We start from the raw sequence: 20,996 nt of genomic DNA on the forward strand, positions 1-20,996 counted from the left end.
GGGGATGTTCAGTGACGTCACGGGGTCGTGACGCCACGCGGCGGAGGCACTGACGTCACCGCGCGGGGCAGAGCTTGGCCGCGGCGTCCCGGCAGCCGCAGAGCCAGGGCCCAGCCGCGCCTCCTCACAGAGCGGGGCCATTCCCGCGGGCCCCGCTCACGGTTGCCATTGGCATGGGCTGGAGCGTGCCCGGGACAGCGCGACCACCCCGCGGGTCTCCTCAGTGCTTGGGGGACCGGCTGCTCCAGCCCGCGGGGTCTCTCCTGGCGGTGCCTGGGGAGGGGCCCACGCCGTGTCCCGCAGGCCGGGGGTCGCGGGGAGCCGGGACAGGGCAGGGAGCGGGCCCGCGGGGCTCCGGGAGCGCCCCGAGGCGGGCAGGGGGCGGGGCTTAGGAACAGCGAGTGCGACGGGCAGGGGCGGGGCTTGGCGCTATGGGCGGGGCGGAGCTTTGCCGCGAAAGGGGCGGGGCCAAGCGCTCAGGAAAGGCGCCCTGGGGCGTGCCGGGGCGGGGCTTAGCGCAGGGGCGGGTCCGTGTGGCGCGGGCGGGCTCGCCACGCCCCCCCGGGGCGGGGCCCATCCCGCATCCCCCTCCCCGGGCAGCGTTTCCAGCCGGAGCGTTTATGCGGCGCGCGGGGAAGGGGCGCCGGGGCCGCCATGTCGCGGCTGCACCAGAGCAGGTCGGTGTCGGGGGCTGTGTAAGGACCGGGGTCTTTCCCCTCCCCACCCTGCCGGGGCTGCGCTGCGCGGGGTGCGGGCTCTCGAGAATCGGGGGCTCTGAGGGGCTGGGGGCTCTGGGGGGGTCTCGGGTTGCCTGTACCAACCCTGATGACGCCCGCGGCTTCGCTCCCCTCAGGATCGCGGACTTCCAGGAGGTGCTCGGCGAACCCACGGTGGCTCTGACCAAGCTCCGCGAGCTGTGCTTCAGCGGTGAGTGCGGGGGGAGCGGCCCCAGGCTGGGGAGGGGGTCCGGGCACGGCGGTGCCCGCCCGGTGCCCGGTGCCCGCCCGGTGCCCGCCCGGTGCCGCCTGGCTCGGGCTGTCCCGGGAGATGACCCCGTGGGTGACCCCAGCAGGGCCCGGGGAGGCTTCGTGCCCCTCGGGGAGGGAAAGCGCTGCCAGGCCTGTTTGTGAGGTGACATCAGCAAGCCGTGGGGGTGAGAGATGGGCTAACGTGGTTATTTCTCTGCCTGGTGTTCCACAGGAATTCCCTTTGATGGTGGGCTGCGCTGCCTGTGCTGGAAGGTGGGTTTTGCTTGGGGCGCTTTTCTTTCTTGAGAGTGATGCTTTGGGTTGATTAAGTACACATAGTGCTTTTTTGGCGGTTAAAGTTGTAAACAAACAATAAATCCAGAGCTTAAAAGCCACTAGAAGTCAGCAGTAATTTGTGGAGATCAGCACTTTGCATGTGAACAGCCTCAGTTTTAAGCAAGCAGTGCATTTTGGTCAGGTTAGCTATTGATCAGTCCTACAAATAGTTCTGTGTGGAAAGCCAGTCCCTGAAATATTCCTGAGTGTTGCTTAGCAAAGTACTTGGCTTTTGAGAGAACTCCCAATATTTTCCAAGAGCCAGTTCGAGCCACTGTGTTTGCTTTGCTCATCTTGCAGGTGTAAGAGCTCATTGAATACTAATTCCTGTTCACCTGTTTCCTGTGCAGATACTCCTGAACTACCTCCCTTTAGAGAAAGCCTTATGGAGCTCTTTGCTGAAGAAACAGAGGTGAGGCTGTTGGTACTTGTCCATTTATTTTCAAAGATATCTGCAGAGAAGAAGAATAGTCTTTAAATAATTAAGTACTTTTATAAAACACATTGTTCTTTTGTGTAATGTGCTGTTCTGCCAGCTGCCTGGTGGACTGACCCCTTCAATTACACTGAAGAGGAAATCAGATGCCTTCTGGCTGAGCAGGGTGGGACAGAGACATCTGTTTGAGCTCTGTCTGTGTGCTCACCTTGACCTTACCTTCCTCATTGCAAATTCCTCTTTTCTTCTTTAAGGGATCTGTACTCCCAGTTCCTAAAAGAAATGATTATCCAGCCTGGGATTGCCAAGGCCAACCTGGGTGTTTCCAGGGAAGATGTGACCTTAGAAGATCACGTAAGTGTTGTTAAGCCTTTGTGCTGCAGAAAATTCCTTGGGGAGTTTCTGGCCCCCTGGGCTGCTCCTGGCTCTGTTCCCAACTGTTCTGCCCTGCCAGGGGGAGGGATGCTTCCCAGGTGCCAGCCTGGCCCTTTTGTTGTGCTAGCCTTGAGTGTGAATTACTGGCAAAGCACCAATAGCTCTGTAGAGAGCTGTTTCCAGCTGTGCACTTCCCTCCTCCTGCCCTTTGGGGCTGCCTGCCCAGGCTGTGGGTCTCCTAGGGAAAGGGAGAGGCTCACAAGAGGTTCCTGGAGCCATGAGATGCTCCCTTGGGAATTTGGGTCCATGAGTGGATTCGGAGCAGAGGATGGAAAAGAAGCAGGAGAGTCAGGCTGGGCTGTGGTGTGGAAGGCAGGAGAGTTGATTTTTTCTGGTAATGCTGCCGGGTTGGTTTTTTTTTTTTTTTAACAGGCTATTTCCTGCATGCCTTGGCTTTCTCCTTCTCTGAAAGTGCTGTTAGGAGTGTGTGTGTGGGAGGAGTGAGTGAAGTAACTGATCAGAAGAGACTGTAAAATGATACAGCTGCTCCCATGACCGTTCTGAGCGTTCACTCCCCTGCAGCCCCACTGTGATCTCTGGAGCCCTGGTGGTGTAAAACTGGCATGTCTGTAAAACCACACAGGCAGGTCACAGTGATCTTTGAATCCCTTGGAATGTAGCTTGTTGTTTTTTCCTTGGTTAGTTGTTAACTTTGTGTGGATCTTGACGTGGAGAGAAGAACCACAGCATCAAAGTACTGGGTGGGTGGATAGCTTTTACCCCAAGTCTAAATTATATCTCCATGGTACAGGTTTGGAGCTGCAGTTGGGAATCTTGTTAACAGAGGGGAAAAAAAACCCCTGATTTGGGAACAAACTCTTGAAGACATGAGTGAAAAGGATCAAAAATGTGAGAGAAAAAAATGACCCCGATGTGCTCAGATTGTGCTGATGGCAGAGTGACAGCTGAAATGTTAAATCACTGTATGTTTACTGAGGGTTTTGATATGTGTGAAACATGCTTTTGCTGTTGTTTCTCTCTTTAGCCTCTCAATCCAAATCCAGACAGCCGATGGAACACTTACTTCAAGGATAACGAAGTGCTCCTCCAGATAGACAAAGATGTCAGGTGTGTGAGGCACAGCCACTGAGCGGTTTGGCCAACAAATTGTACTTGGAAAACAAAGTTTAATATTAAACCGAGCCTCCCACTCAGCGTGGGGCACGTGCTTCCTTCTTGTCCCTGATTTCCTCGTGTCCCTCCTAGGAGGCTGTACCCTGACATGGCGTTTTTCCAGCGGCCCACGGATTATCCCTGCCTGTTAATCCTGGACCCCCAGAACGAGTTTGAGACCCTGCGCAGGCGCGTGGAGCAGACCACGCTCAAGTCGCAGACGGTGGCGCGAAACCGCAGTGGGGTGACAAATGTGAGCTCTGGGCTGGGGCTGTCCTTGTCACAGGGCAAGGTCTCCGACTGGGAAGGGGAAGGGTGATTCTTGGGCTGTTCTCTGTTTCTCTTTCTGCTTGTGCAGTGGAATTAAGGAAACAAACACCCTAGCAGATACTGAGCGTTCTGGGGGCTGGTAGAACCAGTTAAAGAATCAGTAGAATCATGGTAGAATCAGTTGAAGTGCCTGACAGACTGTAGGGAATTACAGGTGTATTTAATTTAAAAGATTGTTTTTACCTGACTTCTGGGAGAACTTGGAGTCACAAGTCATTTCATGCCAGATATATGCCTTTATGGCAACAAAACACTGAAGGATTTATTTACTATGAATTTATTACAAATTTCCATAGTCCTCCAGAACTGGATCTCAAGTCTGGAATTAGGAGAAGAGCTGAGTATCTGTTAAAATGTGTAGTCTCTTTCCCCTTTCATGAGTATTACAACACACGTGCTGTTGGGGAAGGTGGCTTCTCCCACAACTCTCAATACCCTTCCCTCATACTACTGACAAAGAAGTGCAACTGCTGTGGTTTTTACTGTGTGAGATCATGTGGTGCAATGATTCAGAGGGAACTGTGTGTGGCTGCACAGACTTTGTTCTTCAGGGACAGCCAGCATCAGGACTTCTCTGCTGTGTGCTCCCAGAGCTGCTTGAATTGGTTTATGTGGTGTAAACAGCCCATTTTGGGGGGTCTGTGTGTGTTAAAAGCAAGCTTGGCACATGTGCTAAGGGATCTGTTATTGCTTGGTTATCCTGATTCAGCCTTGTTTTCCAGGTGAGCTCCCCTCTTAAAAGCACCCCCAGCTCTCTGAGCGAGTACGAGGTTCTGCCCAACGGCTGCGAAGCTCACTGGGAAGTGGTGGAGAGGATCCTGTTCATCTATGCCAAGCTGAACCCTGGGATAGCCTATGTCCAGGGCATGAATGAAATCGTGGGGCCTCTTTACTACACCTTTGCTACAGACCCTAACAGCGAATGGAAAGGTGAGGAAGCCTTTTGACTGCTCAGCAGTGGCTGTGGTACTGCCACTTCTCTGCATGGCATGAGGAGTTTTGGGGAATTGGTAGGAGCTGAATGGGCTGGGAGTGGCAAGGACTTGGGAAGTGAGGATTTTTGAGCAATTTTTGTTTGTTTATTAAACTCAAAATCCCCTTAGAAGCTCTTGTTTCCTTGCACTTTCTATAGATAGTAAGGAAAAAATGGAAAGGGAGGACTTCGCCTGTTGCTTCTGCTTCACAGGAGCTCTGAGGGTGTGTGCTGGTGGCAGATTATGTTCTTGTGCATAGATAACTGTTTTGTGACCTCATGTCACGAAGACCTTGTGTTGGACACAGGGTTAGTATCTGCCATGGCTCTGCAGATGTTTCTACTTTAGGAAGAAAACTAAAAAAAAAGGTCGTCTAGTTTTGACCCAGACCAAGCAAGCCAAGATCTGTTAGGATCTACTCCTCAGATCCAATACAGCAACCAGATTATGGAACAAAGACAATTTTACAGCTCTGTACCTCTCTCAGTGAGGCTTCCTCTATTGTTCCATTTTCTTCTCTTCTTTCCCCAGAACATGCTGAAGCAGACACATTTTTCTGCTTTACCAATCTAATGGCTGAAATTCGGGACAACTTCATTAAGAGCCTGGATGATTCTCAGTGTGGTATTACCTACAAAATGGAGAAGGTGTACTCCACCCTGAAGGAAAAGGATGTGGAGCTGTATTTGAAACTGGTGAGGAGCCAGGTGTTTCTCTGGGTCTTGGGTGGGATGTGAGGAGTGGCTTAACAGTGCACGTGAAAGTCAGTTTTGTTAAGCTGCTGGAGTAGAGCACAGAGTGTCTGAAGGGCTTTGCCTGTGGGGCAGAGAGAGACTCTTAGCTGAGAGCTGGAACTGCCTCTCCTTGGAGTGAGCCCAGAGTGAGCTGACACAGCAATGCTTCTTCCCCTGCCTGCCTCTGAAAGCAAACTGTGGTTGTTGCACAGCTGCCAGCTGGGAGTCTGAGGGGACTTGGCCATGATCCTTGGTCACCTGCATAGCTGGAGCCTTTACTCTCCTGTAGACATCAGTCAAAGCATGAGTTTTGCTGTAGAGGTCTTCAGCATTCCAGGTTACAGAAATTGTTTCTGCTTTTAAGAGCAAAACAAAAAACTTCCCCCACACTGCACACACACACTTCTATTGCCACTGGCTGCCCTGACAGCACTGACTTAAACTCCATGGAGCACATTCCAAAGGAGAAGTGAAATCCAGTGAGCTGGATGATCCCACTGGCCAAATTATACCGTTCCCTTTCATCCAAAAGTTTTCAACTGCTTTGGGTTTGTGTGAGTTTTATAGAACACACAGAAGGCAACTTTCATTACAAACATCTCCAGTCTCATGGTCCATTTGGTGTGAAAGTCCAAGGAGGTTTGGAAGGGAAAACTATTCTTGTTACTGCTACCTTGACCAAATTACACTGAGGTCTTTTTCTGTCTAGAAAAGTCAGGATGTTTCTTCTGTAATCCAGAAGATGGTTTGTCAGCACAGTGACACAGCCCACAGTTTTGGATGGTAGCAGATCCAGTGGGGAGAAAAACTGCCTAATGTTTGGCTGGCAGGAAATGGTCTTGGCCATGCAGCAGCTGGTCCTTAAGAATATCAGCAGAATCCTGAGCTTGTTTGACCTTGGCTAAACTTAGGCTATGTTGGATTTAACATCAGAAAACAGGAAAACTTCAGGCTAAAGGTGCTAACAGCATGTTTTACTGACCATCAGCGTGAACTCTGTTTCATCTTTGTTTATCTTTGTGAATAGTAAACCTTTTCATAAATACAAGGGTTCTGGAAAGGAGAGGAAATCCTGACAAGCAGTGCCTGTGCTAGTGGGGGAGGGCTGCAGCTTTGCAGATAAAATGCTGTTGAAATGGGAACGTCAAAATTACTTGGCAGGTTTAACGGAATACAAATAGAGCCTTTAGGGAGAAAGGCTTCCTTTACTCCATGTTATGGATAGAGGAGCGTTTTCTGGCTTGGCTGTAGGTGTGGAGTGTGCCTGCACTGGAAATCTCAATTCAGGGTTGAATGGGAAGGTCTCCAAAGGATGCAGAGGTTTTCCTGCTGCTGCAGGATGAGCTGGGAGCTGAGAGCGGTGTTGGGGAGGAGACGGGGATGGAAACATGGGGTGCATCTCTTGCCTGTAGGGAAGTGGCCGGGAGCACGTACTCACTGTTTGCCTGGTGCCTGTCTGACAGCAAGAACAGAACATCAAACCCCAGTTCTTTGCCTTCCGCTGGCTGACGTTGCTCTTGTCCCAAGAGTTCCTGCTGCCAGATGTCATCCGCATCTGGGACTCCCTCTTTGCTGATGACAAGCGCTTCGATTTCCTCCTGCTCGTCTGTTGTGCCATGCTGACGTAAGTACACACACAGCCTTCCTCTGCTTCTCTTCCGTGGATCCAGGAGTCTTCTCCAGGCATGTCTTGGGGCATCTGGTGAGGAGGTTTTCGGTTTTAAAGTTTCTTTTTAAAGAGTCAAAAGTAGCCGGAATAATTTCCGTCTTTCAGACTCATCCGGGATCAGTTGCTGGAAGGAGACTTCACTCTGAACATGAGGCTGCTACAGGTAAGGATTGAATAAGAGTGGGTGCAGAGAGCAATTGGAGAAGTCTTAAAATAGTACTGTGAGAGAGGATGACAGTATGTGAGAGGGTGGGAGGGTATGCCTGGTTCAAGACAAGTGCCACATTTGTGATGTTTGCATGCAGGAAAATCTGCAGGGATCTTACATCACTCTCATTACTGGAAGTGGGAGTCTTTAGCACATGAACCCTTTCTACCCTACAGAGAAATTATCATAGATTGGAGGTTTCTAGTGCTCCTTTGGTTTGCAAAAAAAAAGTTAATAATTTCAAGCAAAGATGTAAAACCTTATATAACACTGCTTAATTTTTTGGCTAGAGGGTTTTGTTCAGTTCTGAGATCTGTGAGAGCCTTAGGTTGGAAACGCCTGCACTGCACAGTTGGATATCTCACGTTCTGCCAGTTCCTGCTTTGGGCTGTGCAAGATACTGGCTTTGATAAGGCTCTCTGGCATGAGACAGAGCCCTGTGGCAGGCCAGGTTACTGTGCCCTTGGAGGACAAAGTGAAAAAAAAAAACCAACAACAAACCTTCTGGAAGGGTATTGAGGTTTGATCAGTTACAAAACAGGAAACTGTAGCTGTTAAAGGAGTAACTGAACATGGCTGTATGTTACAATAGGCCAAGAACTTTGTTGTCAAAGTTTGCCTTGCTTAAACAAAACAATCTGTGTCAAGAATGCTGGGAAGTCACTGAAGTCCCTTTGCTTCTTTGCCATAGGATTATCCTATCTCTGATGTTCATCTGATTTTGAAGAAAGCAAAGGAACTTCAAGATTCCAAATAGTCCATGGGCCTAACAAAAGGTGTCAGAGAACTGTGTGGCAGTGGATCCCAGGAGATGGCCCCTTGCAGTGTGGTGCACTAAAGCTCCTACTGGTCTCTGCAAGACTTCAGGTTTTGTTAGAACTACTGGCCACCTTGAAGACTTCTACTCTATTTATTAGGTCAAGAACTGATTACTTCCCTGTCTACTTGGGTCCTGCACTCCAGATTTTTCCACATCTCAAATGCCTCTTTGCTGCCAAAAGCAGTTCTTTGTATCTTTTTTTAATGACTTTGAGTTTGGGGAGAAAGAAACCTTCTGTCTGCATATCCCTGAAGGGATGGACTCCTGTATCGTGGAATTAACACATGGAGTAACTTCTGATGGGGAAAGGACAGACTTAAGTCCAGTGAATTTTGGTGGGTGAGGATAGAAGGATCTTCCTCCTGTGAACAGAATGTATTCCAATGAAGTCACACATTCTGCCACTCAAGTAGATTCTGGATTCTCCTCTCTCGTGTCTGCACTTGGCCGTCCCTGAGGCCTGTGAAGAAGAAGAAGATTGCATCACTTTGTGGTGAAGGTCACCTGGCAGTTTGCACTCCTTTGACTGGGAAAGAGACTTGGGAAGCTGAGGTGGGAGGACACGGTGACAGCTGGTGGCTTTGTGCACCCAAACTGCCTGAATCCAGAACTGCCTTATCAACGAGGTGTCCTTGAAAGCAAGACTCTGGTGGTTTGAATCCCGTGCTCAAGTGTTGCTCCAAGCCAAGCCTTACTACGCACAGCCTTAGAGCAGGATTGTTGCTGCAGGGAGGCTTCATGCTGCTCTGAACTGGAGCATATCCAGCTACAATCAGGAATCTGAAACACAAGAAATGGACACCTAATCATGTGCAATGAAGACAGATGCGTTTAGGGGTTTATACAGGCACAGAACTGGAGTTTTCTGCCTCAGTGGCTTATATAATACTACTCCCATTAAGGTCTGGTCACAGTAACCTTGCTATTGTCTCACAGAACTTCTTGCCAGGAAGAGACAGTTGTGATCTGCAGTAAGAGTCCTTCTCTAGCACAATCCAGCAGGCATACAGGCATCTGTCATGAGCTGACTGCTGGGGCTGATCCACTGTTCTGTCCTGGTCCTGCTGGAGTCTCAGTCCTGAGCTGGACACTTGTTCCTCCTGAGAGGGAAACTGCTGCACTTCAGATACAGTCCAGTGGGCTCAGGTGAACAGGGACTGAGACAAACCACAGGGAGAGCTGCTGAGCAGAAACCCCATCCTCAGAAACTGCCAGCACCCAAGTGCTTGTGTGGTGCAGAAGCTCTTGAGTGAACACTAATCCAACATGATTTTCCCTTTCTTTCTGTGCTGTGCTGGCTCACCTCTGCTGTTGGACACTGCAGTCTTTGGTATTTGTGGGTGTTGATTTGTTAAAGGTCAGTCAGTCTTTGTAAGATCTGCTTAAGCTGCTGCTGGCCTAGACTTGCCCTAGCAGGAGGGATGCTGGCAGCCTTCACCTTTTTTTACTGGTGTTATTTCCTTCACTGAAGGCCTTCACAGGCTGCTGTAATTCTCACCAGGGTGTGTGGGGAGATGGCAGGACAGGTTGGTGCACGTACCCATGTTCTTACTGGCAATCCCAAGCAATCTCTGCCTCTTGAGAAGATGCTTGAGTACCACTTATGCAGCCATGTGTTGCTGCTGTGTTGCAAGAGCAATTTAAGGTTTAAAGCAATCTATAATTAGTACCTGTGGCAACAGTATCCCTCTCTGCTGCAATCTTTTCTTGAGGGTATAGTTTTCCTCCCAAGAAAAATGAGGCAGGTAGACCAGGGCAGTGTGCTGAAGCATCCTGGCTGCTCTGGCACTGGATGGATGTTCTTTCTGAGCTGTTCCAGGTGGTCTCAGCTCTTGGCTACCTGCACTAGGGAGGCTGTTGGCCAGGCCTGGTGTGGTCAGAGAGCCACCTGGGAGGTTCTCTACAGATGTAGAACCAGAGGGGCCCTGCTCTTAGGCAGAATTGTACCTGCTCCTGCCTCAGAACTGCTGTAGATACTGCAGCTTTCCCATTCCATGCACCAAGTCTGCTCTCATCTCCCTGGATCCTTTGCTGGGCTGTTCATTCTGGGTTCCCCTGGCAGATGCAGGGTTTCCTTATGCTGGAATTTCTCCCTGGCAAGAGGACCATCCATGAGTGTTCCTGCTCTGAGCAGCTGGAAATCTCCTTAAAGTAACCTGAGGAGGCAGCAGGCAAATCAGGATGAAAGCATTGCTTGGAAATGAACTTCTGCACGTTTTCAGCATGGCTTTGGGCCCTGAGGGTGACCATCCCCCTGGGGAAGGCACAGGGGAGGTGGCAGCACAGGTGTCATGCTGTCTGCTCCCTTCCTGGGTGTCCAAGGGCTCCTGTTAGGTCACCTTGCTTCAGGGGGTGACAGTGAATGCTTCTGAAAGGAGCTTGCCGTGGTTTAAAGGGATGCAATGAGAGATTTGGCTGCTGGAAAGGATCTCTGGGATAAATTCTGTAGCCTTATCCCAACTATGGCTGCCAAACCTACTGAGTTCTGTGGGGAGAGCTTGCAACACTTTGAAACGTCCAGACAGTCTGTTCCATACATAAAAAGCTGTTTTATATTCCTGCTTATTTCCTTCCTGTGTGGTAGAACTTTTGTCCTGCTGTTGAAAGGAGTGGTACTTTTCATTTCTTTATTCCAAGACTTTCTCCTTTCTTTAAGAGCAAAACCAGATTTTCTGAGGGGACAAAAGAAAGTCTTAACCTTTTACCAGCTTTTGAATCTCCTCATGTTTCCCTTGGCTTCCTTCCTCAAAGGTTTTTGGTGATTTATTTTTGTTCTTCTTGAAGTGAGACAATACCTAACTGGTGTTTCCTTGCTTGTGTGGCCAAGTAACACCTGCTCCAGCCTTGAGATGTTTCTGCTTCTGGTTTCTGACAATCCTGACCTGCTGAAAGAGCTGATCTTTAGGGTGGTAGGTGTTAGTCTGGGGTGCCTTGGGGACCCATTATCTCACAGGCACTTGAAACGGAGGAAGTTTAAATAGGTCTTACCATGTGTTCCTGACAGGCAGGACTACTGCCAGAGAGGGGAAAGGGAAATAAATCACCTTGAGCTGGGAGGGAAAACAGGACTCTCCTGGAGGTGGGAAGAGAGGAGCTTTCCCTGGGAAGGAGAGGTCTGTTCTACCTGCCCCTCGCTGGGGTTCAAGCTTTGTAGAACTTTGTGGCTTTGCCGCTGAGGTAGATCAAGTTGCTGGTGGTGGTCATTTGGGAGACTGATTTTGAGTTTGAATTTTGTGACTCGACCTAGAATTATTCACACTTTGGCACTGAACAGAATGAAGGCCAGAAGTTTTTTTGGGGGAGTCTGGGGTGTTTGGGAATCAGAGGCTGTTTTTCCTTAAGGAATGTCAGTGACTTTGTTTTAGCTGTTTGGAGCAGTCTTCTAAAATGCCCTTTCCCCAAAGAAAGGCACAGATAACACTTTTTTTTTTTCTACTTTATTTGCAAAGAACTGCCAGAAAAGGGTGCAGTGAACATTCCATCACTCTAAAACTCCTTCTTTTATGCTCCTTTTTTCAAACACTATTTTTGTAAGGTTTCCTTTAACTAAACGGCTGTCTGTGCAAACCTCTCCTGTTGCTGCGAGTCGGAGTTGGGGCGGATCCAGGTTCCTGCTGCGGTGTCCGTCGGTGCGACGGCAGCGCGGCGGGCCCCGGCGAACAGCGCGGCTCCTCCGCCGCCTTCTCCTTTCCGCGGCGGTTCTGCTTTGCCTTCCCAGGAGTGCCTGGCACAGGCGCCACCGCACTGCGAGCGCTCTCGGCGGCGGTGGCAGCCGGGTCCCCGCGCCTCGCTGCCCGCGGTGTCCTTGTGCCCCGTGTCCCGGCCCTGTGTCCCCGTGTCCCCGGCCCTGTGGCCCCGTGTCCCGGCCCTGTGCCCCCGTGTCCCGGCCCTGTGCCCCGTGTCCCCGGCCCTGTGTCCCCGTGTCCCGGCCCTGTATCCCCATGTCCCCGGCCCTGTGTCCCCGTGTCCCGGCCCTGTGTCCCGTGCCCCGTGTCCCCGGCCCTGTGTCCCGGCCCTGTGCCCCTGTGTCCCGGCCCTGTGTCCCGTGTCCCCGGCCCTGTGTCCCGGCCCTGTGCCCCGTGTCCCGGCCGCTCTCCCGTTCCCAGCAAAGCGCTCCCGGCATCGCGGCGCGCCCGCTCTGCGCGCTCCCCTTAAAGCGGCGATGCCTCCGGCGCGGCGCGGCCGCTTGGGGCTCGGCCGCGGCCCGTTTAAGGCGGGGCCGGGCCGCACGGTGGAACGGCCATGCTGCGGGCCCGGTGGGTGCTGCCGCTGGCGGTGGGCGCGGGGCTGGGGGCGGCCCTCGCCCGCTGGGAGCGCCGCGAGCACCGGGAGCGGAGCGATGCGGCCGAGGGGCTGCTGGCCCGCCTGCCCGTGCTGCCCGCCGTGGCAGCGGCCAGCCTGCCCGCGCCGCCGGGCTCGGGACGCACCGAGCTCAGCAAGTACGGGCTGCCGGGGCTGGCGCAGCTGCGGAGCCGCGAGTCCTACGTGCTGTGCTACGACCCGCGGAGCCGCAGCGCGCTCTGGGTCATCGAGCAGCTCAACCGCGACACGCTCAGCGGCGCCTCGGACCGCGCCGCCTGCGACTTCCAGGAGGACGACTCGGTGCACGAATATCACCGCGCCACCAACGCCGACTACCGCGGCAGCGGCTTCGACCGCGGGCACCTGGCCGCCGCCGCCAACCACAGGTGGAGCCAGAAGGCCATGCGGGACACGTTCTACTTGAGCAACATCGCCCCGCAGGTACGGCCCGGGCCCTGCGGGGGAGCCGGAGCTGCCCGCGCTCCTGGGCAGACGCTGCTCCCTGCGGGAATCACCCCGGGAGAATCGCGGTGTTTGTGCCTGCAGCAGCTCAGGCAGAGAGCGCCCAAAGGCACTCGGAGGTGCCGATTTGCTGCTAAATTTAACAGGGATCCTGCAAATGCACCTGCCTGTGTGTGCCTCTCAAGCCGTGAAAGAGAGAGCAGAATTAAACCCTAACCCTAACACGTGCTGGAAATTATGGCCTTGGGCAATGGGTCCTGTCCTGGGTGTGCAAACCAGGCCATCACTGCTCCCAAAGCAGAGGTGATAGTGGAGATCGGGTATGGAAGGTGCTTGGGGCTCTGTGAGATGTGTTACAGGTGGTGTTACTCTGAACTGTGAGGAAATACCCCAGCAACTGACCACTGGTTGTGTTTCTAGAATCCTCATTTAAACCAGAATGCCTGGAATAACCTTGAGAAGTACTGCAGGAGCTTGGCAAAAAACAACAGGAATGTCTATGTTTGCACAGGACCCCTCTTCCTGCCCAGGTAAACACGAGGACTGAGCTGGCCTGGCACCCAAAAGATGTATTGTGCTGGCAAAGGAAAACAGGCTGAGGGACCAGACAGGAGGGATCTACTAAGGGTCCTCAGTAGGTGAGACCAGCTGTGCACAGAGGTTCTCTGGAAAGGTATCTTCTTAGGATTAGGATTAATTTATGTATTTCCCATCCATATGATTATTTAATGAGTCAAGTGGGATTCTTGAGCTGCAGTATAACCAGCTTGTTTTGGTTTGCAGCCATAAACAATTTAGTAATTAACTCATTACCAGATTAGACTGCAGACCCTCTCCCTGCAGAATAAAGCTTTCAGGTTCAATATCATGGACTACTTCTGCACTTAAGGACATAACTTTATTTTCAAAGATCTCCATGTAGCACCAAAGAGCAGCTGTCTCATGTTGAGATCTCTTCATCAGCAGGAAACAGCTTGGAAAGTCTGTTAAAGAGAGCCAGCAGGGATGGGATTTGGGAGCAGCCCCAGTGCACAGCTCACCCTCACCATGTCACATAACCTCTGTCCCAGCTGTGTTTTACAGCCCTGCTGCAGGAGCAGAGCTGCTGCCTGCTGTGGGTGGGGGCTTATTTAGGGGGTGTTGGAGGACTGAGGGGGTGGAGTGACACCAAAGCAGGAGCTAACCTGGGCTGTTGCTCTTACTGCAGGATGGAGGCCGATGGGAAGATGTATGTGAAGTACCAGGTGATCGGGAAGAACAACGTGGCTGTCCCCACCCACTTCTTCAAGGTGCTCATCTTGGAAAAGGAGAGTGGGGAGATTGAGTTGCGCTCCTACGTGATGCCCAACAGCCCTGTGGATGATAAAATCCCCCTGGAGCGGTTCCTGGTTCCCATCGAGAGCATTGAGCGAGCCTCAGGGCTCCTCTTTGTCCCAAACATCCTCAGGAGAACAAGTAACTTGAAAGCCATCACAGCTGGAAAGCAGTGAACCCTGAGTAGAACAAATACAGGTAACCCCTGGCAAGGGACTGGCAGCCACCTGCAGAATCTTACATCTTTGTGCAGTTGTAAGTGTGGGAATTCAGATTCAAACCTGTGCTTCTCTCCACCGCTCCCCTTGTGTCTCGCTGAAACACAGACACACAGCAGGTCTCCAGAATGGTCCTGCAGGAGGCTCAGGGGCACCTGACACTGCAGTAGCTCTCTAGGATTTGCCCCTAGGCCACTGCTGCCTTGGAGTTGAGCGAGGCTCATTCAGGCAGAAAGGGAAGTCAAGTAACTGTTGCTGATTAGCAGGGAAGGTGAGGAGCAAGGTGGGTGCCAAGGGAGGAGAGGAGAAGTTCCTGCCTTCCTGTGGCTAAAGAACTGTATGATTGCTTTCTTTCAGAAGATGATTTTAGCAGTAAAGCTTTGAACACCCATGGAATTGGTTGTTTCTTATCTGCTCTCACCAACGCTCTGAATATCTCAGCAGGAGGAGGGGAGGATGGAGCCAACTTTTCCAGCTGCTTTCCTGTCTGAGCTCACTGCAGGCAGAGCTTAAGGCATCGCAGACAGAGCCAGACTGTAAAGAGATGATGTGTTTTAGTGCTGAGGCTCGATTGAAGCTCCAGCCCTTCCTGCTGTTGGGAAAGATGAAGCCTTGAAGGGGGGCTGGGGGAAGTCAGGCTGAGGCAGGAACAGCTTCTTGGCATAAGGATAAGTTCTGACTTAGTTTCAGTCTGAAGGCCGCATCGCTCCAGAGGCACTGCCTGAAATCCAGGCACACGCCTGGATTTCACAGCAGCTGAGGTTCCAGACAGCTTTATTCCCACCCCAGATGTCCGAGTTGCCGAGACCAAGTCTGCTGCCAGGCTCGTGCCAGCTGCTGGGAAGCAGCAAGCAGCCCCTGGCTGCACCACGCAGGCAGGAGGGCACAGGCTGGGCTCCCTGCAGCACTGAGCGCCTGGCTGGGTGTTGTGGCCACCTGCACCCCCAGAGCACGGAGCTCGCTTCAACTGCTGACAGACGAGGTGAGAGAGGCGGTGTGGAGCTCCAAACAGAGTTTATTGCAATGCAGAGTGGCCAGGGACAGGGACAAAACGGGGCTGAGGACACAGGGTTTGATAAGGGGGGAAGGGCAGATCCGAGGGCCAATGGGAACTGAGCACAGGTGGCACGGAGGAGGGGCAGCCAACTGGGAACCAATGAGGGCACAGGGGCGGAGCATTGCAGTAAACCGGGACCAATGGGGGACAGGAGAGGGGAGAACATTCCAGAGGGAGAACATACAAGGAAAAAATGGCAGCTGGACTGGGTGATGCCAGTATAACCTGTGGCATTGACGTGAGCCTGCCACTGCTTATGGGTGAGACCACTGTGTTCAGAGGAGTGTCCCTCTCTGACCCTGGGTCCCCACAGCTGGGCAGCCCTGCCAGCTCCAGTCACTCCAGCCTTGGTCCCTCCAAGCTCCTGGAGTGACTTGCCCAGCACCCCACATCTGAAGAGCTGCCTCCCCAAGGGCAAGGTCAGTGGTTTCTTTCCCTTCCCTCAGCTGTCTTTGGGTGTCTTCACAGCCTCCTCAATGTGCGGTCTCAGTGCAGAGAGAGAGATCAGCAGCGCTTCCTGCAGCAGAGCCAGGCCAGTCAGAGCACACCAGGGCCATGTGTGTCCCTGCCCCAGGCACACACCCAGCACCATCAGCCCCACCTCTGTCCGGATGGTTCTGCTGCCTTGGCTGGGACACGTGTTCAGGTAGAAGTCAAACAAGACGCTTGGGTCAGTGACCTCCAGGTTTGGGTCCACATCAACCCCAGCTTCCAAGCCCTCAAGGCCTCCAAATACAACAAGGGCATGCCTGGGGAGAGCACAAGGACAGGGTGAGAGCAGACTGTCTAGGACTGCATCCAGGCTCCTGTGTGCTGAACAGGGAGCTGTGTCTGTTGCTGATGGTTCCCACTGCAGCTGCCTCCCCACAAAAGCCCCACAGCATCTGGCCAATGTGACAGTCCCTGCTACCAACTGCAGAGAAAAAGAACTGGCCTTGTTCTGAGGTATTTCCCCTGCTCTGCTGCCTGCACCAGCCTCACTGGGAGCTCTGAGTGAGTCCAAGCAGGCAGGACACAAACCTGAAGGAGGGCAGAGTGACCTGGTCCACAGAGCTGCCCCGCTCTGAGGTCCCAATAGAGAGATCATAACCTTCCTTGAATGGGCACTCGGAAAAGACAGCACCTGGAAAACAAGAGTTTGGGGTTACTGCTGCCATGTGCTCACCTGTGTGCCTTCTGGACAGGGTAAAACACTCCATGGTTGAGTGGGTGCAGCAGGAGTTGCTTTCAGTGCCAAAACTGCAGCTGGAGACAGAGTGACTCTTCTTTCCCATATAATTCCCTTGCTGCAAGTCTCCCACATCCTTCTCCTCAAAGCTCAAGACAGGTGCCAGGACCACCCCCTAACAGCTTACAGTCTTCCTACAAGGTCCCATCAACCAGAAGATATGAAAACAATTTTTCAGGGGTCTTGAACTCCAATTGCTGGCTCTGATGTGAATGAGTGGGATGTAGTTATCATGGAAGTAGAGAAGGGCATCAACTCATCTCTTGCTGTTGTGCAGCCATTTGGAGCAATGCTGAGTGGAGGTTACAGGACACAGTCCTGGGGGTGACTGGGGTGGTTCATGCCTCGTTTCATCCCAAAAATCTGACTGCCACATGGCTGCTGGCTGCACATGTAACGTGCACGTCTCCTTCAGACAAGGAGCTTTCTAGGAAAGAGATGCATGCAGCCAGCAGGCCTGAGACTGGTGTGGATGCCCAGGCAGGGAATCTCCCTGGATACTCACTCAAGCAGGAGGCCAGGCGGACGCTGTAACCCCAGTACAAGCCCGAGACTGCCCGGGGGTGGTGCGAGGACACCACGGTGCCTTTCCGCACTTTGGCTTCTGAAGGAAAGCAAAGAGGTTAAACAGCCCCTGTGATCTGGTGAGATTTGACCAGCCACAGCCATTACCCTCTCTTTTTCTAGAATGTGAAAAAGTATTCTGGAAATTGGTAAGTTCTGGAAAGCCTGTGAGCTTGTGTTTGGGCTATTTACTGCTGAGAAGAAGAGCTGACAGTTCTTTCCAGTTACTGAGGGAGGCATGGTAAGGGTGTTATTGTGTATGGAGTGAAGGGAACATGCAGAACTGTTGGGTACCTTCAAACCTGTCATACAGAAGGACCAGCTCCTGCAGGACTGAAGTTTACAGATGCTCCTGGAGCCATGGATTACCTGGATTCTGGGGCTCCTGCAGGCGTACAGTGACTCGCAGACCAGGGTTCAGCTGTTTGTCAATCTGCACCTCCTGCAGTGACAGTCACCATCAGCACCAGACATTCTGCAAGGACTGGGGAAGGTGGGGAAGGAAGGGAATGCTTTGAAGAACTGGGGGTCTGTTCTGGCATGGAGCTGAGATGAAGAGCTCTGTGTGTGGTTCGGGCTTGCTCATCAGTCTGAGGCTTATTTCGCTACTCAAAGGTTCAGCTGCAGCAGTAAAGCAATGATCTGCTGGAATGCCTGGGGCCTGCTGGGGCTTGGGAAGCCACAAACATTACCAAGTCATAAGGGACAAGACAGCAACAGCCTTAAACCCCCACCAGCCCACTGCAGCCTTCAGAAACCCAGCAGCGCCCACCCTGCCTGCTGCAAATCTGCCAGAGAGACAAGGGAAGCTGTTTTGGCACGTGTGGGTAACAGACACACCTTCCTCATCCCACAGTTAACAAAAGAGCCTCTGCCTGGCTTCGTTGGCCGGTCCAGCACGACGCCCTCCCGGTACTCCGAGTCCTCGTCCACCCGCATGTGGTGGGGGCTGTCCAGGGGGTTGAGCAGCCCTAGAGCAGCACAGAGCAAAAAGCAGCTGGGGGGAAGCACAGGTGGAGGTGCAGGTGCTCCCCTGCTCCTTCCCTCTCGGGTCCAGTGCTGAAGTGGGGAAAAGTCCTGGCTGTCCCACACACAAGGAGCCAGAGGTCAGGAAGGAGAGAGAGAACTGCATTTACCTGCAAACTGCAGATCCTCGTGTTTTGGAAAAAAGGATTTCCTCAAGTACCTGTCGCCAGAGAAAGGTGAAATCTGAAAAGGTATTTTTATGGAATCTGGATCTCAATTCTAGCCCTGTTCTGACTCAAATAGCTGAGTATAGAGAGTAGCAAACTTACTGAGGGCACTCCAAGTACTGCAGGATCCGAGCCAGCTGCACACAAGCATTGCCTTTCTTCTCAACTCCTTCAAAATCCCCCTCCACGCTCCTGAAAGTGAAAGCAAGCAGCTTGTTAACTCCGCATGAGATTGGTCAGGTCTCCAGAAGACCAAGCCTTGCTTCTTAATCTGACAATAGCAGCACATCCCTCCCCTCTCACCCTTGTAAGACGGCTGCTCCACAGACAATCTGTTAAAAAATCATCCTTGGAACTCTCTCCAAGCCAAGTACCTTTTTTAGTTTTGTTTTTTGATTCTTATGTATGATTGTGATGTGGCAGGATGTCAGGAAGATGTCTTGACAGATGTCCTATCCCTCCATAGCAAGGTTTAAGAGTACAGGAGAACTTGGCCTCCTGTTGCTTTGTTAACCCCATGTTGGGATAAATGATCTGAGCTGCCAGGGCAGTTCAGTCAACACCTTTTTCCCTGGGGTATAGTGGTCCCCATACTCCTGGCACTGGGGAGAGGTACATGCAGTTCCTTCCTGGCCTTAGCTTAATAAAAGAGTGAAGGAACAGAAAGCTGAGAGGAAATACCACGCAGAACAAGATGGCTCTTCTTTCAGAGAATCACAGAATGGCCTGGGTTGGAAGGGAACTTGAAATATCATCTTGTTCCACCTCCTGTCACGAGCAGGGACACCTTCCACTATCCCAGTTTGCCCCAAGCCCCATCCAAGCTGGCCCTGGACACTTCCAGGGACAATGCAACCACAGCTTCTCCAGGAAAGCTGTGCCAGGGCCTCACCGCCCTCAAAGGGAAGAACTCCTTCCTGCAATCCTAAGCATGCTCTCCTTCAGTCTTTGCCTTACTTCACATCCTCTCCGTGCTCGTCGAACACCACGATCTCATCCACGCAGAAGATGGCGCAGGCGCGGGCGATCTGTCCGGCCAGGTAGGAGCGCAGCGCCGGCGACTGCGCGTTGTTCAGGATGGAGCCGGGCAGGGCCACGCTCAGCGTGTGCTGCCGGCCTGGGGAGCAGAGGCATGGGAGAGCCCGGGCGCAGCAGGGAGCAGAGGCATGGGAGAGCCCGGGTGCAGCAGGGAGCAGAGGCATGAGAGAGCCCGGGTGCAGAGGCATGGGAGAGCCCGGGCGCAGCAGGGAGCAGAGGCATGAGAGAGCCCGGGTGCAGCAGGGAGCAGAGGCATGGGAGAGCCCGGGTGCAGAGGCATGGGAGAGCCCGGGCGCAGCAGGGAGCAGAGGCATGGGAGAGCCCGGGTGCAGCAGCACGTTTTCTGCTTCAGCTGCACGCGGGGTGGGGGAAAAGCAGCTTCTCAGGTTTAATCACTGGTTTTCTCTTAAGAAAGATCTCTAGTGCAGTGTTTGTGCCTGTTTGGGCATGTGGACTGATCCACATCAATCTATGAAGTAACACCTTTCCTATCGACAGGTAACACTGATTGCCTTTTAACAGCCAGGTTTTCTAGCACTTTCCACCCAGGTCTCCCCACTGGGTCACAGCAGCATCACCTCTGTCTTCCTTCTGCTCCTCCTGCGTCTGGGCTTGCTGTTCTGCCAGCTCTCGCATCCGCTGCTTGTCCAGTTTCTTCAGCAGCTTAATTTCCTTCCATTTCTTCGTCTCTGCTTTCCCTGGGACGGAGAACAGCGCCTGGCGTTAAACACCGCGCCGTGCCCGCTCCGAGCGGCCCCAGCCCCAGCGTGTGCCCGGCTTTCCTTACTCTCCTGCTTCCAGCGCCGCCAGTCCACCTTCCTGTCCTCAACCTACGGGGACAGCACGCGTTACCGCCGGGCTCCCCTCAGAGCGGGACCCGAGCAACGCCCCGGGCTCCCCTCGGGGTCGCGGGCTGGACCCGGGCCCCCCTCACCGCCCACCTGCGCGCCCCTGGGCCGCTTCCCCACGCCGCTCTCCGTGTCCGCCATCTTCCCCGCGCTGCCGGCCGCGCCCCCGCGCTGCTGATTGGTCGGAGCGCGCGGGCCCCGCCCACTGCGGGGAGGAGCCCGAGGTCACGTGGTTTGTGTTCAATCGGCCCGCGCGGCAGCGGAGCTAAGCAGGGTCGGTCGCGTTCCGCGGCAGGATGGGTGACCCGGGCGCAGCCCGTGGGCGGGGAAGATCACGATTCCCACCGATCACAATTCCCACCGATGGGCCAGTGCCCAGTACACAATTCCCACGTGGTCGTGTGTGTAAAATTGCGTACTTGCGTCTGCGTGTCTTTGCACAAGCCCTGCGTGTGTTCTGACGATACACAGATGCACCCTGCCCTTTGCAGGTTGTGTCACGGCCTAGACAGGAGCCCACACATGTGGGGGTGCTGCAATTAATCTTCATACCAATCTAATTGCACGGTTCTTTCTCTGTTTCAGACTCCCCCCTATGTTTGGTAGATATATGGGTGCAAAAGGGCTTTCAGCAGCACCCCCACCCAGCCAGGCTGAGCAAGCAGGTGAGATGGGACGCCAGGAAAGGCAGGGGGCTGTTTGCCTCCTTCCCTCTCTCCCTCCCTCCTGCTGGCCCACGCAGCTCTGCC

General features: G+C 53.2%; 3 protein-coding genes across 5 annotated transcripts; 2 read left to right on the forward strand and 1 right to left on the reverse strand.

The window, feature by feature from the left end:
* The first annotated feature begins 512 nt into the window (after positions 1-512).
* On the forward strand, positions 513-11,590 carry TBC1D13 (TBC1 domain family member 13). Its single transcript, XM_041406723.1, has 12 exons — positions 513-677; positions 854-927; positions 1,201-1,241; positions 1,655-1,716; positions 1,995-2,094; positions 3,161-3,243; positions 3,382-3,541; positions 4,341-4,548; positions 5,124-5,287; positions 6,790-6,950; positions 7,101-7,158; positions 7,895-11,590. The coding sequence occupies exons 1-12, from the start codon at positions 655-657 to the stop codon at positions 7,958-7,960; spliced, it is 1,200 nt and encodes a 399-aa protein (XP_041262657.1). The 5' UTR covers positions 513-654; the 3' UTR covers positions 7,961-11,590.
* Positions 11,591-12,233: 643 nt separating this feature from the next.
* Positions 12,234-14,715, forward strand: ENDOG (endonuclease G). The gene is made up of 3 exons (XM_041406804.1): positions 12,234-12,766; positions 13,208-13,317; positions 13,995-14,715. Exons 1-3 carry the CDS (start codon positions 12,266-12,268, stop codon positions 14,275-14,277), a joined length of 894 nt encoding a protein of 297 aa, XP_041262738.1. The 5' UTR covers positions 12,234-12,265; the 3' UTR covers positions 14,278-14,715.
* Positions 14,716-14,841: 126 nt separating this feature from the next.
* On the reverse strand, positions 14,842-20,457 carry SPOUT1 (SPOUT domain containing methyltransferase 1). 3 transcript variants are annotated; one of them, XM_041406802.1, is made up of 12 exons: positions 20,341-20,457; positions 20,187-20,229; positions 19,978-20,097; positions 19,319-19,478; positions 18,464-18,553; positions 18,305-18,354; positions 18,009-18,139; positions 17,538-17,610; positions 17,110-17,205; positions 16,397-16,499; positions 15,978-16,125; positions 14,842-15,893 (listed from the first exon to the last, which is right to left on the reverse strand). In XM_041406802.1, exons 1-12 carry the CDS (start codon positions 20,386-20,388, stop codon positions 15,819-15,821), a joined length of 1,137 nt encoding a protein of 378 aa, XP_041262736.1. In that variant the 5' UTR covers positions 20,389-20,457; the 3' UTR covers positions 14,842-15,818. The 3 variants fall into 3 exon arrangements, with proteins under 3 accessions (XP_041262736.1, XP_041262735.1, XP_041262737.1); XM_041406801.1 differs by having other exon boundaries at positions 17,110-17,208; positions 20,341-20,456; XM_041406803.1 differs by lacking the exon at positions 20,187-20,229 and having other exon boundaries at positions 17,110-17,208; positions 20,341-20,388.
* Positions 20,458-20,996: the final 539 nt, after the last annotated feature.

The sequence above is a fragment of the Onychostruthus taczanowskii genome, unplaced genomic scaffold (assembly GCF_017590055.1).
Source record: "Onychostruthus taczanowskii isolate IOZ18803 unplaced genomic scaffold, ASM1759005v1 scaffold25, whole genome shotgun sequence".
NCBI lineage: Eukaryota > Metazoa > Chordata > Aves > Passeriformes > Passeridae > Onychostruthus > Onychostruthus taczanowskii.

Bases quoted from the DNA above. Each gene is read 5' to 3' on its own strand.
- TBC1D13 (XM_041406723.1), top strand. From the start codon at position 655: ATGTCGCGGCTGCACCAGAGCAG. The intron at 928-1,200 runs GTGAGTGCGGGG...GGTGTTCCACAG, and splicing joins CCGCGAGCTGTGCTTCAGCG to GAATTCCCTTTGATGGTGGG. The intron at 1,717-1,994 runs GTGAGGCTGTTG...TTCTTCTTTAAG, and splicing joins TCTTTGCTGAAGAAACAGAG to GGATCTGTACTCCCAGTTCC.
- ENDOG (XM_041406804.1), top strand. From the start codon at position 12,266: ATGCTGCGGGCCCGGTGGGTGCTGCCGCTGGCGGTGGGCGCGGGGCTG. The intron at 12,767-13,207 runs GTACGGCCCGGG...TTGTGTTTCTAG, and splicing joins TGAGCAACATCGCCCCGCAG to AATCCTCATTTAAACCAGAA. The intron at 13,318-13,994 runs GTAAACACGAGG...CTCTTACTGCAG, and splicing joins GGACCCCTCTTCCTGCCCAG to GATGGAGGCCGATGGGAAGA.
- SPOUT1 (XM_041406801.1), bottom strand. From the start codon at position 20,388: ATGGCGGACACGGAGAGCGGCGTGGGGAAGCGGCCCAGGGGCGCGCAG. The intron at 20,230-20,340 runs GTGGGCGGTGAG...CTGTCCCCGTAG, and splicing joins AGCGGCCCAGGGGCGCGCAG to GTTGAGGACAGGAAGGTGGA. The intron at 20,098-20,186 runs GTAAGGAAAGCC...TCTCCGTCCCAG, and splicing joins GCGGCGCTGGAAGCAGGAGA to GGAAAGCAGAGACGAAGAAA.